This window comes from Argiope bruennichi, chromosome 7, assembly GCF_947563725.1.
Source record: "Argiope bruennichi chromosome 7, qqArgBrue1.1, whole genome shotgun sequence".
Taxonomy (NCBI): domain Eukaryota; kingdom Metazoa; phylum Arthropoda; class Arachnida; order Araneae; family Araneidae; genus Argiope; species Argiope bruennichi.
The window spans coordinates 35,956,691-35,971,423 of record NC_079157.1 but is presented as its reverse complement, the minus strand read 5'-3'; the positions used below and the strand labels follow the sequence as shown (position 1 = coordinate 35,971,423).

At 28.6% G+C, this 14,733-nt stretch overlaps 1 protein-coding gene across 1 annotated transcript in view; it reads right to left on the bottom strand.

Moving 5' to 3' along the window:
* Window positions 1-14,733, bottom strand: part of LOC129974950 (multidrug resistance-associated protein 1-like) — a 91,245-nt gene that overhangs the window by 66,736 nt on the left and 9,776 nt on the right. Inside the window, exons 2-7 of the mRNA XM_056087768.1 lie at window positions 13,306-13,485; window positions 9,964-10,089; window positions 9,720-9,857; window positions 9,048-9,164; window positions 8,030-8,091; window positions 4,673-4,789 (exon numbers count right to left, since the gene is read on the bottom strand). Coding sequence (XP_055943743.1) covers window positions 4,673-4,789; window positions 8,030-8,091; window positions 9,048-9,164; window positions 9,720-9,857; window positions 9,964-10,089; window positions 13,306-13,485 — 740 coding nt within the window. The remainder of the gene's footprint in view (window positions 1-4,672; window positions 4,790-8,029; window positions 8,092-9,047; window positions 9,165-9,719; window positions 9,858-9,963; window positions 10,090-13,305; window positions 13,486-14,733) is intronic.

The following is a 14,733-nucleotide window of genomic DNA, read 5'->3' as shown; positions in this document are numbered from 1 at the left end:
ACAAATAGTTTTGCTTATATGCAGATATGACGGTAGAAATTTTGCGATGTGAGGAGGGTGGAGAGCAAGACATCTCCGAGGGGATGGCAAGCGACATTTCTTGAATTTATCATCAAAATAACATATAATAATTAATAATATATTTCAATAAAGGTACTTAAGAATTTAATTATGATAAATAATTATTTACAGTAATTAATTATTTGTACAGTATAGAAATAATAAGAATCGTCTGACCAAACAATGATTAAGATAGAAAATAAAGAATCAAGTAGCCGCCTCGTACGATCACCTGTTCGCCCACGGTCTATATATTTAAAATAATTGGCAAAATTAAAGAATCACTCCTCCGGATATAATAACAGGAACCGATTTCGGCAATTTTTATTTTTATGAAAGTTAAGGACATCTAGATCACTATTTTCCTGTTCAGAAATTCTATTCACTGAATATTCTATGTTTGGAAAATCTCTGACATAATTCTCCAGTAATAGACATTAAATAAAATAGTTAATGTACCGATTTCATCAAATTTTATTTCGTATGAAAGCTCATGACTGCTTTCTAAATAATTCATCAAGATTCGTCTGCCACCTTTTCCTATATTTTCGAGAGATATCGCAATATAAACCTTAGACAAACGCTCGAACTTCAATAACTAGACAGATTTTATCATTTAATATCATCATTTTGAAAGTATAGCGAAGCAATCAAAATGCTTTTTCATTATTATGCAATTCTAATTTAAAATAATATTTTATTTTATTTTGGTAAGATATATTTCATCAAAAATGATGTCTTAACTGTATTAATACCATTAATGAGATCGTTGAAGACGGCTAGAATTAATTAGATTAATTTAGTTATAACAAAAAAACTTTGACAAACTGCATCTTATCACAACAAAGATAAAATAAAATCATAATTAACAATATTACACAGCAATATAGAGCATTCAAATTGGTTAACTATAATTCAAAGCGGCGAAATTTATTAATTGTCTCTGAAAATTGGAAAAATCGGTCGAATTGTTATGGCTGAGAGCTGCACTAGTGTTTATCTTGTGATGTCTCTCGAAATGTGAATAAAGAAGTAATGAACAGTAGGGGACTAGGTTTATAATTGTTAGTGGATTAGTGTCAATGTCTAGGTTTATATAATCAGTGGATTCCTATCGTCTCTTGATAATAGGAATCCACTGATACCTACAATGTTACTATTCAATTTTTATAGTAAATAGAGAGAATTTTCAAAAATGCATGGACTGAAGCCAAAAAATAAAAAATATGAATTCTGTATCATTAAATTGTTATCATTTTGCATATCAGTATTTTCCACATTAAATATTATATATCTTTAAAAATATTATTATTATTATTATTTTGCACATGCGATATTGTTTTATCAAGTACTATTATTTCATATATTTTAACTTTCTTTCAAACGATGTTGTAATATCTTGACCAAGACTGATCCAATAAGAGAGTATCGCAATAAAATAACTCTTTTGTTTACAGACCTTCTACAAGGTAGAAAAAACTGGACAAACAATTTTTAATATAACTTGATTACAAATAAATAAATTAACGGTATATGATAAATAATAATAAGAGTAGACTTTTACTAATAATAAATTTAATTGGTTTCAAAGTGGCCGCCTTCTGTAGTGATACAGAGGCACAAACGCCCATTTAAATTTTTAGCAATGTGTCGCAGGTCTTCTACCTTTAATCTATCCTATTCCTGCCGAAGCTAATGCTTTAAAGAGTCCAAACGTTTGTATGGTTTAGTGTGAGCTCTAAACTCCAAAATAGACTGTACACTGTAGTCCATGGAATTGAGATTCGGCGAGTATTGTGTCCATTCTCCAGATGATATCATGTCCGAAAAATGCGCCTTGCACCAACCTTGTGTCTTTTTTTTGTCTTGGAAGCTGGTGCAGAGTCTTGTTGAAACTTCCACTTTACATAGATGAATTGCGTTTTGGACTAAGGAAATATAACAGCTTCTAGAATGCCCCGCTAGTACACTTCTTGATTTATTTTAACACCCTCATCCGTAAAAACCAGAGATGTTTTGCAACTCGCGCAAATTCTTCGCAGACCATCATCGACATTAGATTTTTGCGATGTTCAACAATTGCTGAAATGCTTGGAGCGTCTACAGACTAGATTCTATAGTTCTAGGAGTTATGAGCTTTTGGATGGTAAAAAGCTTATCATTAGTAAAAGGAAATCTCTCTCAGCACTGATTTGCGGTCGGTTTCAAAAGTTTTCGGTGTCTTTGGAACCTCATAAGTTTGTTTTCTTCAGTGGGAAGCTGAACTTTTTGGAACTTGTAAGGCTTTGGTCCAAGCTCTGTTTTTGTCATTCTTTGTACTGATAGGTTCTTATTCCTAATTCACGAACGTTCTTTCTCATGAAAACCCTCGAATTTCATTGAACTCGCTTTTTGATAACCTTACGACTATTCAAAGTGTTCGTCATACGTTTTCGTTCACTTCTTGGACTTTGACTATCATCGCTATGCTCTTTGAGACGATAAACTACATCAGACACTGTTTGCCGAGGCACATTAAGCAAACGAAAGACTTCATACTGTCGTTTTCCTTTCTTAAACAATTCTAAAATAGAAGATCTTTGCACGGCATTGTAAAAAAGTCAAAAGAAAATACGAAATTAATTAACTTCTATTCTAAGATGTAATAACTTTGTCCGAGTTTCTTCACCACACTCTGAATATTTACAAAGAACAACTTGTCCTCATCTAGGTTAATATTATTTACAAAAATCAAATAACAGTTCAATCACGAAATAGTGCCTAGATCAAATCGGAGAATAAGGCACCAAAAAACCGCAAACAGGCTGTTAGCTCAAAAAGGCTACTCTAGGACCGCTTCAGAGATTCACCGATCTCTATTTGGTGGACCCTAACACAGACGCCAGAATCCGAATCAAGGAGCTTCTCAAAAATAACCAGGAACAACTTTTCCACCTTTCGAAATCTCTCTCCAACCTCACCTTCGAAGACCTTCTCTCCTTTATCTGGGGAAAAAAAACGCATTTTATTTTCATCCAATATATTGGTTTCTAATTGGTGAACTTGAGTTCCCTATCACCCAGTAGCTGCTCAGCAATGCTTCCTCAACGGTCTCAATTCTATGGAGAGAGCATCTGTCAAGGACCCTTAATTGTAGCCGAACGCCTCATGAACACATCAATTATAATCAATTCGCAACTAACACCGGCTGAAGTACACCTGGGTTTGACACTTAATGACAACGGTTGCTGGTATTTGATCATTTCTTGATGACTTGAGGAGTCTCTTCATAAGGGGAAAAAAGCTTAGCATCTGGATGTTTTGACGTTCCTCTTCTTTGAAAACATGATGGATCTATTTGAAATGACGGGTTACATAGTTATTTTTCTACACTTGGATATAGTAACAATTGATCAGGCTCAATGACTCTCTTAGCGAAAAGGATCCACATCTGGAAGTCTGTAAACTATGTGTAGGAAAACGGAAGACTTTACACTGATCGGAATACCAATTACTATGTAAGGGAAAAGGGGAAACGTTACAATGTTTACACATTTAATAATACTGATTTAATATGATAAATATAATTTTTGTCATGCCGCAGATCCTTAAAATTTTGTTTACTAATACGGAGGAATAAAAAAAATATAAGTGAATGTTCCGTGACATTTGCATCATTAATAGTTTGTTAATAAAAATATTTTTACATGTGTTAAAATGGTCTAAATGAAGTAAATAATTATATTATATGTAACTTGAGTCTATGAATGCTTTTATAAAAGACGAATATTTAGCTTTTATCTAGAGTCATAGATCTGTGAATCATATTTAACAAAATATTCTTGAGACATTAATATTTTAAATAAAAAAGAGTTGCACTCCAATCAAGTAAATGAGTCACTGAAACTGACTGATTTATTAAAATTTGATTATCACAATTCAATAAAAACTGGGGATTTTAGACCACTTCATCGACCGACTCAAAGATGATATCCCAATCGGCGCCCAGGGTTTCTCAACACTGATTGGATGCCCTAAGATTATGAAAATATCGATTGTTCGAAACTATTCTATTCAAAACTTCATAAATCGATCAGATTTGATAGCAGAAGACAGAAACGTTCATTTATTTATTTAAAAATTGAAGTGTTAGAATATTTCGCAGAATATGATTCCTTATGACCAAAGGACTGTATAAAATTTAAACTTCATAATTTTTTGAGGCATATTTATAGACCGGAACAAAATAAATTATTGTTATTCGTATCATTTAAATTCTTTTGAAATTAAAACTAAAAACTGAATTATATTAAGAATCCGAGATATTTTAGTTGATTAATTCTTGAGATATTACATACTGGAAATTTTTCTACATATAATGTCATAAGACTTCAATGCCGAACAAATCTTTTTTGAGTACTCTTATTTAAAAAAATTGCTTGGTTTCAGTAAAAAATGTATGTATGTATTTTCTGTAGAAAATTCAGACGGCACATAGTAAATATAATTGGAAAAGTCACATGTAGGAAGGCAAAAAAAGAAATAAAAATTATATATTAAAAGAATTTGTCTACTAAACTTTCTATAAAAAGTAATAATAATAAAGGGGGAGGGGGAAAGAAAGCATACTCACAAATAGTATTTCCAGTGTTTTTCAAAGCTTGCGTATACAGTTTTAGCTGTTAAGTAAGTACTTGAAAAGAAGAAATCTTCAACTGTCAAAAGTTTTTTTCTCCCTTTATATATATATCTGAAAGAGAATAATTTTTGACTTTTAAATGCTCTACATTGCCTTCAAACAACATATCCAATTTTGCATTCTAAAATATTGTAAGAATAAGAATGAAATTATAATAATTGTTATTGTTGATAGAGTACATATTGAAGACGTAGTTAAATTAATTCACAACGTTAAAAAGCAGAACAAGTTCTAATGAAACATAAAAATAAATTAATAATTCTTTTTATTCATAGCTCTGTGTTCTTTTTATTTGCTTGAGAATACCATATTTCATTCTGCAATGCAGAAGTTGCTATTTGAAAAGTAAAATATTTATGATTTTATTAGTTTCTCATATATGTAATATAGAGAAAGTATAGAAATTGTGGTGAAAGCTTACAAGCCAGTTAACAGTTCGCTACACAAGCAATTGCTTTTGTATTGTGGTCATGTTACTGGGCTGCAAACCATAAGGTCCCTGGTTCTATCGTCGCTCATCACATTCCTCTACATTGGTGACCTCCGATGATGATCCTTCAAACCTTCGTACAGCTGTTGTGGCGCCATCTACCCACAGCAAACTAAAGTCGTCAGATTCACTTGACGCAGCAACACAAATTCGTCAGACTCACTTGAGGCAGCAACACACACACGCACAAAAAAAAGCCGCAGCAACCCAAAGTCGTCAGACTTACTTGACGCAACAACAGCAACTACACACGCTCGCCATAACACTTGGCGCTTCTCAAATGAGTGCAGGCGCATTAGATTCAACAGCTAAAACATCACTACTCAACAGCGAGCAATTGCTTTGGTATTGTGGTGATGTTACTCGGCTGCGAACCACGCTACAAAATCATCAAAAAATTCGAACTCGATATTTTAAGGAATCTCCCCGATTCAGACCTCCATAGTCCGAAAAAGACTTGTTAAGAAAATGTCCATCTGTCTATTGTGACCATCTGTGACAAAGATGGTCAAATTTGATATATGGTCTTTACACCAAATTTTCATATTCCTATCAAATTTTGAGTAAAGGTTATTCAGTGGAAGTCCGTCTGTCCGGCTGTTCGATTAAAAGTGAATGCGATAATTACAAACCGAAGAGCTTTAGATGGATAAAATTCGGTACACAAATTTAACATCTACATTTAACGTATGTAGACACCTGTCAAATTTTGAGCCATAACCAACTAAGGGTTGACTGTCTGTCGGTCTTTACTTTCAGAAACATGTAAATGAGATAATTCAAAAACGCAGCGACTTAAATATATCAAATTATGGTATTTTGTTACTGCAAGTGTCGTTTTGTGTCAAATTTGGATTTCAGTAAGTGTAGTAAAACGTGTGGTGATTGTGATGAGCGAGGATAGAACCTGGGACCTTGTGGTTCGTAGCCCAGTAACATGACCATGATACAAAAGCAAATGCTCGGGTAACGTAGGTGTTAACTGGCTTATAAGCTGTTCACTACAGACTCTCCCTCCCAGTGAGTCGTAGGTGGGACGAACGATATGGTTGTTGAGTGGTGATGTATTAGCTGTTGAGTGGTGATGTATTAGCTGTTGAGTCTAATGTGCCTGTACCCATTTGAGTAGCGCCAAGCGTTATGGCGAGCGTGTGTGGGTGAGTGGTTGCTAATGCTGTTGCGCAAAGCGAATCTGACGACTTTGGGTTGCTGCGGTCTTTTTGTGTTGCTGCGCCAAGTGAGTCTGACGACTTTGGTTTACTGTGGGTTCGCCACAACAGCTGTACGAAGGTAGAAGGTACATCGTCCGAGGTCACCAATGTGGCGGATTGGCATGAGCGAGGACAGAACCTGGGACCTTGTGGTTCGCAGCCCAATAACACGACCATGATACAAAAGCAATTGATCGGGTAGCGTAGCTGTTAACTGGCTTATAAGCTTTTTCACTACAAACGTGACCAAAACACAAATTCGATTTTGGATACTATTGATAATGCCATACCGTTCATCCTCTTCAAATAACTTGAAGAGGATGAACGGTAGATTCAGTAAAAATGCTAAATTCAAGCCAAAAGTTAATATTTTGTAACTGTTGTATAGTAGAGCATCCAAAATGTTTTCTGGCATAACACCTTTATAAGACAGTATGTGAAAATGTTTGTAGAGTCCACTCCCACTGTCTTTGGATATTTGATACAAAATATTTGCCATGGGAAGTTTTTGTGTATTTCCAATTGGCAGCAATAATTATAATGTTTCATTAATCTTGTAGAACAATCAGCAGTTTGGGTTGTAGATAATAACAAAAATTGACCGAATACATGAAAACTATATTACGTCCATTTTGTATCTTCTACACAGGATTCGTTTTAATTTTTGGGAAATAGATCTAGTCTCAGTATTTCCAAGATTTAAGTGCGAATATGAACGTTTTTATTATGAGATATTTCTCAAATATTTTCTGCAATATCTATCTGGATATTTTTCAAAACGTCTCAAAACACCTCAGCATTTTCTGTCAAAAATATTGGAAAATAAAAGAGAAGAATTAATTGGTAACAAATCAAATAGGGAAGTTTTATTGGGATATTCGAAATCTGACAAGAGTATGGGTAAAATTTTACATAAGATAGGAGACAATGATCTACATATTCAAACAGTTTTAGCATATAAAGACACTAAAAGCATAATTTCTCTTTGGAACAGACTTAAAATTCTGGAAAATTGGAAAAAATAACATTAAAGAAATAAGGCTATAAAATGGCCAATAGTACAAAAGATATAAGATTTTAAAAATAATCTTAACATTTTTTTTTATCAGATATTATGCAGAATATTACCTGAGAAAAGCAATTTATTAAGTCTGTAAAATTATGAAATGAAAGGATAATTGTCACAAACCGGTATTTAAACAAAATCTCAGAGGATATTTTAAAAGATTATTTCATTATGTCAAAAAAAAAAAAAAAGACATTCCGTTTGAAACAAACAAAAACACAAACATTTATTGATCACACATTATATGTGACATACTAAAGTGTGGAAATCAGAGGAAACAAAATGAAGAATACCGTCAACTATTTTTTTCTGATTTTTTTTAATAAACATAAATAACAATATCATTAAATTAAATGCACCTTGAAGTAAGGAATAGATTTATGAAAAGCTCTAAAATTTTAGATAGGCTGTTTTCTTCTCAATTAATTATAAACTTGTACAATTTTACACAATGTAGTAAAAAGGATACAGTTTGAAAAATTAATAAAAACAAACATGCATTGAATGTGCTTGATTATACTTACTTAATAAACCATAAGAATGTAATGTATGAGAGAAATGATACTTCATCCATGATATTAGCTTCCTGAAAAAAAAATCAAAAGAATGTATTTAAAATAAAATGCTTAGAGAATGGAAAAGTAATTATCATAATATATATATGTAACCATAATTTTTGAAGCACAATCGTGGCCAAAGACAGGGAAGACACTCTGAATTTTTAACTACATTTTATTTCATCCCGGGAGGCATGATTTATGTACAAGCATAAGCAACGAACATATTAACACAGAACGACACAGAGCAAAATGAGGAAAAACTAATAAAAATTTTATCAATTTGAATATATACTGTGAGATTTTGGTAGGGATTTCCTACATGTGTCAAATTTTGATAAGGGAATTATAGGTATCTTTTAAAAGAATTTGTTTAGGTCAGTAATTTTTTATCCCTTCACGCAGAGAGTAGGAACCGCTGACGAAAGCATTTTTACAGAGCTTTCTGTTGTATTAATTAAATAGAAAAGGTGTAATGGGATCAGGAAATAAGAGAATGTTTTAGAAGGAAGTTAATATGTGCTAAATTAAAATAAAACTTTGGAAATTAATTAGAATTGAAATTAGAGTTTTATATATATATATATATATATATATATATATATATATATATATATATATATATATACAGAGAGAGAGAGAAAGATGTGCAAAGCAGTTTATAAATGGGTCAGTTTTGAAATATAACTGTAATTAAAAGTTGGCAATAAATTAAACATAAACCTGAAACAGAGAATAAATTTTCATTAAGTGTCTTTTCATGTTGGCATTCCGACATTTTAGACTTAAAAATTTCTTAAAATATTAATCCATAATATACTTTATATATGTTTTTTGTTCAAAAAACAATATAGTACACAAATTCAATAATGCCTTCACAATCTTAAATACATTAACTAAGAAAGGGAGTCTCATCTATAAGCTTAAGAATTTTTGTAGATATTAAAGTTATCGGTAAGATAATTAAAACATACGGGCAACTTACCTGAAGAGCAGAGAATCTTTTTCTATCAGTAAAAACTGACAGAATCAGCTGAATAAAAATTATAGGATAAAACAGCAGGTTTAAAATAAAAATGACCCCTGAAGCATCTTTTGATTTCTGCAACATGCAAAAAAATTATAAATGCATACAATGGATGTAAATGTATGGATAAATAAAATATTATTACAAAAATCAATATCTTCAGAATGCCAGTCAATATCTTCAGAATGAATAAAATCTTCAAAATAATAACTGCAAATGAATACTTATAATCATTAATTTTTACTGACTACCTCAAATTTCTATAGAAATTGAATATAAAACCTTATCAGAAAATAAAACATATTTTATCATGAAATAAAATTATTTATATTTGTGTAATCAAGCTACTTAAAAATTAAAAACACATTTTTTTTCTCTAACATTTCCAGAAGTCAATTACTTACAGGACTAAAATCCTAATTTGGGAATATTTCAGTAAATATATTATTTGTTTTGAAACTGTACAATAAGACTAGAAAAAAAATTCTTATGAAGCTACTTAGAGAATCAAAGCATTTCACTGGCTTAGACAAAAAAAACTTATGATAAGTTTTAGATAAAGCTGGCATTAAAAAGAAACTACACTGCAAAATTTCAAACATAATATTCAATTAAAAGTAAATTACTTACAAGAATGAAGTATGTCAAAAATGCTGATCTATACAAAATTATGGAACAAAATGAAAAAATTAACCAAAATGTGGACAGTGCTATTGATGTTGTAATTCCACAAGACCTATGCTTCAGCATCACCAATATTATAAGAAACTGCGAAAAAAAAAATCTAGTATAATTTTCTTTTCAAAATTTAGAATACAAAAATGAAGTAAGAAAAGGTGTTATATATATATATATATATAAAGATAATACTCACAAATATGGCAACTTTGGAAGATGAAGATAATAATGAAGAATAAGGCATATCCTGATCAGTATAAATGTCATAAATGGTAATACCACACCAAATACAGCTCATAATACATAAACAAAATGAAAGTATCTGAAGGGAAAACAGAACATTTAGATTATATTTTCAATATCAAAAAGTATATGGTGTAAGAAAAAAGAAGAATGAATATCTGATTCCATACTTGATGATGAAATAAAATATACTGTAATAATTATTTGATTGTACTTGAGTGTAAAAATTTGCAGTGGATAAATTTCAAAATTTTTAATTAATATCAGTTAAAAAAAATTTTTTTTAAAGATAAATGAATAGTTTGCAATAATGATAAGCTGAAATGTAATTGTTAGCATCTTTTTTATGAGACAGAAAAAAACAGTAATTTCCTTATTATGCAATTTTGTTTCAAATTAATGGTAGAAAAAAAAGGTGTAAGCACTGATATGTTTCGGCATTTTAGGGTCTTAAGAAATGCACATCATGAAACCTCTCTTTTTTAAAACTGGTCAATTTAGTTTCACTATTTTGAAATATTTTAAATTTAATCAACACGTCAACAATTTTATTTCAGTAAACTTTATGAAAATATGTATGTTTTCATTTATTACTTTTTTTAATATGTGCATAATGAAAAAAAAAATAACTAAAGTAATAAAATTCAGTAATAAAGTATGTAATAAAAGATAATTATTAATTAATGATTCCCTTACTTACAAATATAAGTATTTTTAAAAATTATATAGAAATAGCAATTTTGAAACAAATTTAACATTATAAATTATTATTTTACAAAATCTCTTAAACTTGTAAATATAACATAATCAATTAATGTAAAATTTATATTCCCATATAATATAAAAAAGTAATCACTTATACTTTAATTAATGATATTTATAAACCAATATATACAATTCTGTGGCTCTAATATTTTATAATTAAAAGATTTGTATTTTAAATAAATTTATTTGAAACTAGACAAATATTTTTAAATCAACTGGTTTGTGACTCCTTTTTGGATGTAGCTTTAGAGAGCTGCCTAATTGGAAACTGCCATTTGGTGTAAGTGATGCATTAATATGTTTCACTTTTGATATATATCTTTTTTTTTGTTTTGTATTTATTATGCTTAAGGTAATAAACATGACAAAAGAAGACAAAAATGTATTATACCTTAACAAATATTTAGACCGGCTATTTAATAGAGTCTATTCCTTTCTAAGAAATCATTATTTTACTGTTCAGTCTTTAGATTTTAAACTATAGTTGGGGTTTTCAATCATTTGAAACTATGTGCCACCAAAATGACAATTAAAAAGAATGTGTTTATATTTTTTTTAAAATCTCTCAACCATAGAATCAATGCATCCTAAATGGAATGTTTGCAATAAAAAAACTATTTATATATTTCAATTATATTTACCATTGAAAAATTATATCTTAATGAAATATTACATTCATACATTTTAGAAAATACTAGATAACATTATATGATAAAAAAAAATTAGGACTCATTATTGATGTAGATTAATGTGACAGTAAAGCTTATTTAATTATGATCAGCTTCCAATATGTACAGCCTAACAATCAGATATGTTTTCATCCACTTCATTCATTTTCACGTAAGTTGCTAACAAATTACAAGTATTTATCATATTTATTTTTAATTAATAACAAACCAAAGTTACCATTTTTCTCATAATAATTTTAAAGAAGTACAATTCATTTAAAGAGTTTATGCAGTTACAATCAATAGATAATCAGTATAGCTGTTATTTTTTTCACTATGCACTTTTGTATCAAATCAGTCAATGACATAGAAATGGGGGAGTATTAAATAGTGATATGTTTAAGTATTAAAAAGTCTAAAAAAACACACATTATGAGGTCCCTCTTTTAATAATTGGTTAATTAGCTTCCCATTTCAACATATTTTTTAACTTAAATCAACATGTTAATGATTTATTTTATTTTAGTATCTTTATAAAAATTTGCATATTTTTTCATTACTTTATTCATTATCATAACTTTATGCACTATTTATTGTTTCGTAACTTTATTCATTATTTATTTTTTCATTATTTTATGCATTTACAAATATGCTAATATTAAGAGAGGAAACATAGATCAGAATTATATGTATATAACAAAAATCAAAACAAAATACCAAAAGAGGGTTGGAATTTTTCATTCATTTAAAGATTTTGTAAAAAATATGTACTATCAAAAATAATGCCATTTTGTGCAGTATTGTATGGTATATGTACTATAAGCTGAAAACAACTAGGAAAGCAGAAAAGTCTTGTAATAGAGATTTTAAATGAAGAAACCAAAAAGGTTTTTTCCCCTCATTTCAAATAATTGGAAGATATGTATTTGTGTATTAACTGTTTGCCAGTGATTAATCACAAAGAAAAAAAAGAAGCCACCAAAGATTGCATGCTAGCAGGCTTTTTCAAAACTAATATTGGTTAATGGCATGTGATTAGTACTAAAGTTTGACAATGCTGTTAATAAACAAGTACCAGAACATATCTATGGCCTTTTTTGAACCTCGTGGAATTCAACTATTAAGAATCAACCTACCTATCATGTATGGGTTACTGAATATTAAAAAGTAGTAAAATGATTAACAATTGATTAGAGAGGAGAAAAACCAGTTAAAAAGAATTAGTGAAGTATTAATCTTTTATTGATATAGTACTTATAAATATATAGTGCTTATAAAAATTTCCTCTTGGTAAGCATTTATACCATATATAAAGAAACAACCAATAAAATTTTAGATGAAATATCATAAATTGGTTGAAAAACATTTAATAGCAAAAATGTAAAACAATTGAAAAGTGCTAAAGGTCTTTAAAAAATTATTTTTGATTTATTTTGCTACAAATATTTTATTTGTTAATAAAAAATAATAAAAATTTCTTTACTTTTTTTAAATATATTGTATTATTTGTTTCTGTTTCTTTAATAGAAAATTTTTGATAATTATAAATAAATCTAGCATGATTTCTATCATATAATGATTTTAAATTAAGTGCAAAGATTTTTTTTACTCACAAATTGATTTTTGATACTTTATTAATTGAAATAATTAAATAATTATTAATTGAAATAATTAAATAATCAGTCAATTTTTCAAAGATAGATTAACAGCAATATTTACAAACAAACTACAAAATTAAAATCTATTCCAAAATAAATAAAAATATTACATATAAATTTATCTTTTACATACACACACACACACATATATATATATTCTTAATCTCAGATATTCCAATCAAACATAAATTTGTAACAACTTACTATTTTTGTTACATTCAGCCAAGTCCATGGTAGCAGATTTGAACTAACAGGCCTTGGCAGTAGTAATAAATTAATTAAGAGAATTATAAAATATGACAAACAAGGCAATGCAACAAGTATGATGTCTTCAAAGCATGTTGAGAATTCTGGAACCTGATTATACCATGTTTGATTCAAATCCTGGGGAAAAAATATATTTCTTTACAGAAAAAAATGTATATGAATTTGAATAAAAAGAATATCACATGAGATTCATATATAAAATGAATAATAATAATAATAATAACTAAACTACTTTTTTATATAATATTAAACTTTCATTAAAGGATTTGGCATTTAAAATAGAAAATTATTAACAATGGAAATCTTTCTATATTGTTATGAATAAAGTTGGCCAGCCATTTGATTAAATCAACTTGAAAAAGACTCTTTCTTCACTTTCTTGATTAAATAATCAAGCTTTGATTTAAAAAATGAGTTTTGGGAAATTCTTTTTAATTGCAACAAATAGGTAACAGAATTGTAAAATTAATTATAACAGGAAATAAATTTTGTTCATCATGTTAGAGAATAAATTACACTTCTGATATAATAACATGAATAGAGATGTAATAAAACTAATATGATATAGTAAAAAAATTACACATTGAATATTTACCAAATGAAATTACAATCTGTGGCATTTCAAATGAATTGAGCAGCAGATCACACAGCAAATACATAGAAAAATTCCCCATGTGAAACTCATATTGTAAATATTGCTTAAGATCTTAAAGTGCAAACATGGAAAAACACATCATTATTCAAATTAAGGGAAAAAATAATATTCGTTGAATTTAGCTTAAACTACATTTCACAAAATAATACTGATTCATTTTCTTCTTCTTATTTTTTTAAAAATTTCATTGAAGTGTTAATTTTATATATATATATATTAAGGCAAAACACTTTTGCATTAAAATAAAAAATATGCAAAATTTATGTAGGACTAAATAAAAGACAATTATTATGATAATTTATATTATATTCAAAACTAAAAGACATAAGTATTATGATAAAATATAGACTTGCTTTATTTTTAAATTATAATTATATAATTACACAATTATATTCTCACTTAATTTTATTATATACAGTGCAATTTCTTCAAATATTTTATGAAGTAAACAAAAATATTTCAATACATTTATTCTTTAGAGTAAAACTCAAGCCCAAACACAATTTATACATTCAAACGGAGTAGTATTATTTTCATTTTATTTACGGCAAAGTTAAACTACATTCCCACTGATCTCATTTAAAAAAGAATAAAAATTCTCCAAAAAAAAAAATTTTTTTTTTTTGACATTCCTTCAAAAATAATGTTTATATGGATAAATTTCATAAACAATTCTGATGATATTCGCTAGAGAATTCTATTAAAAACAC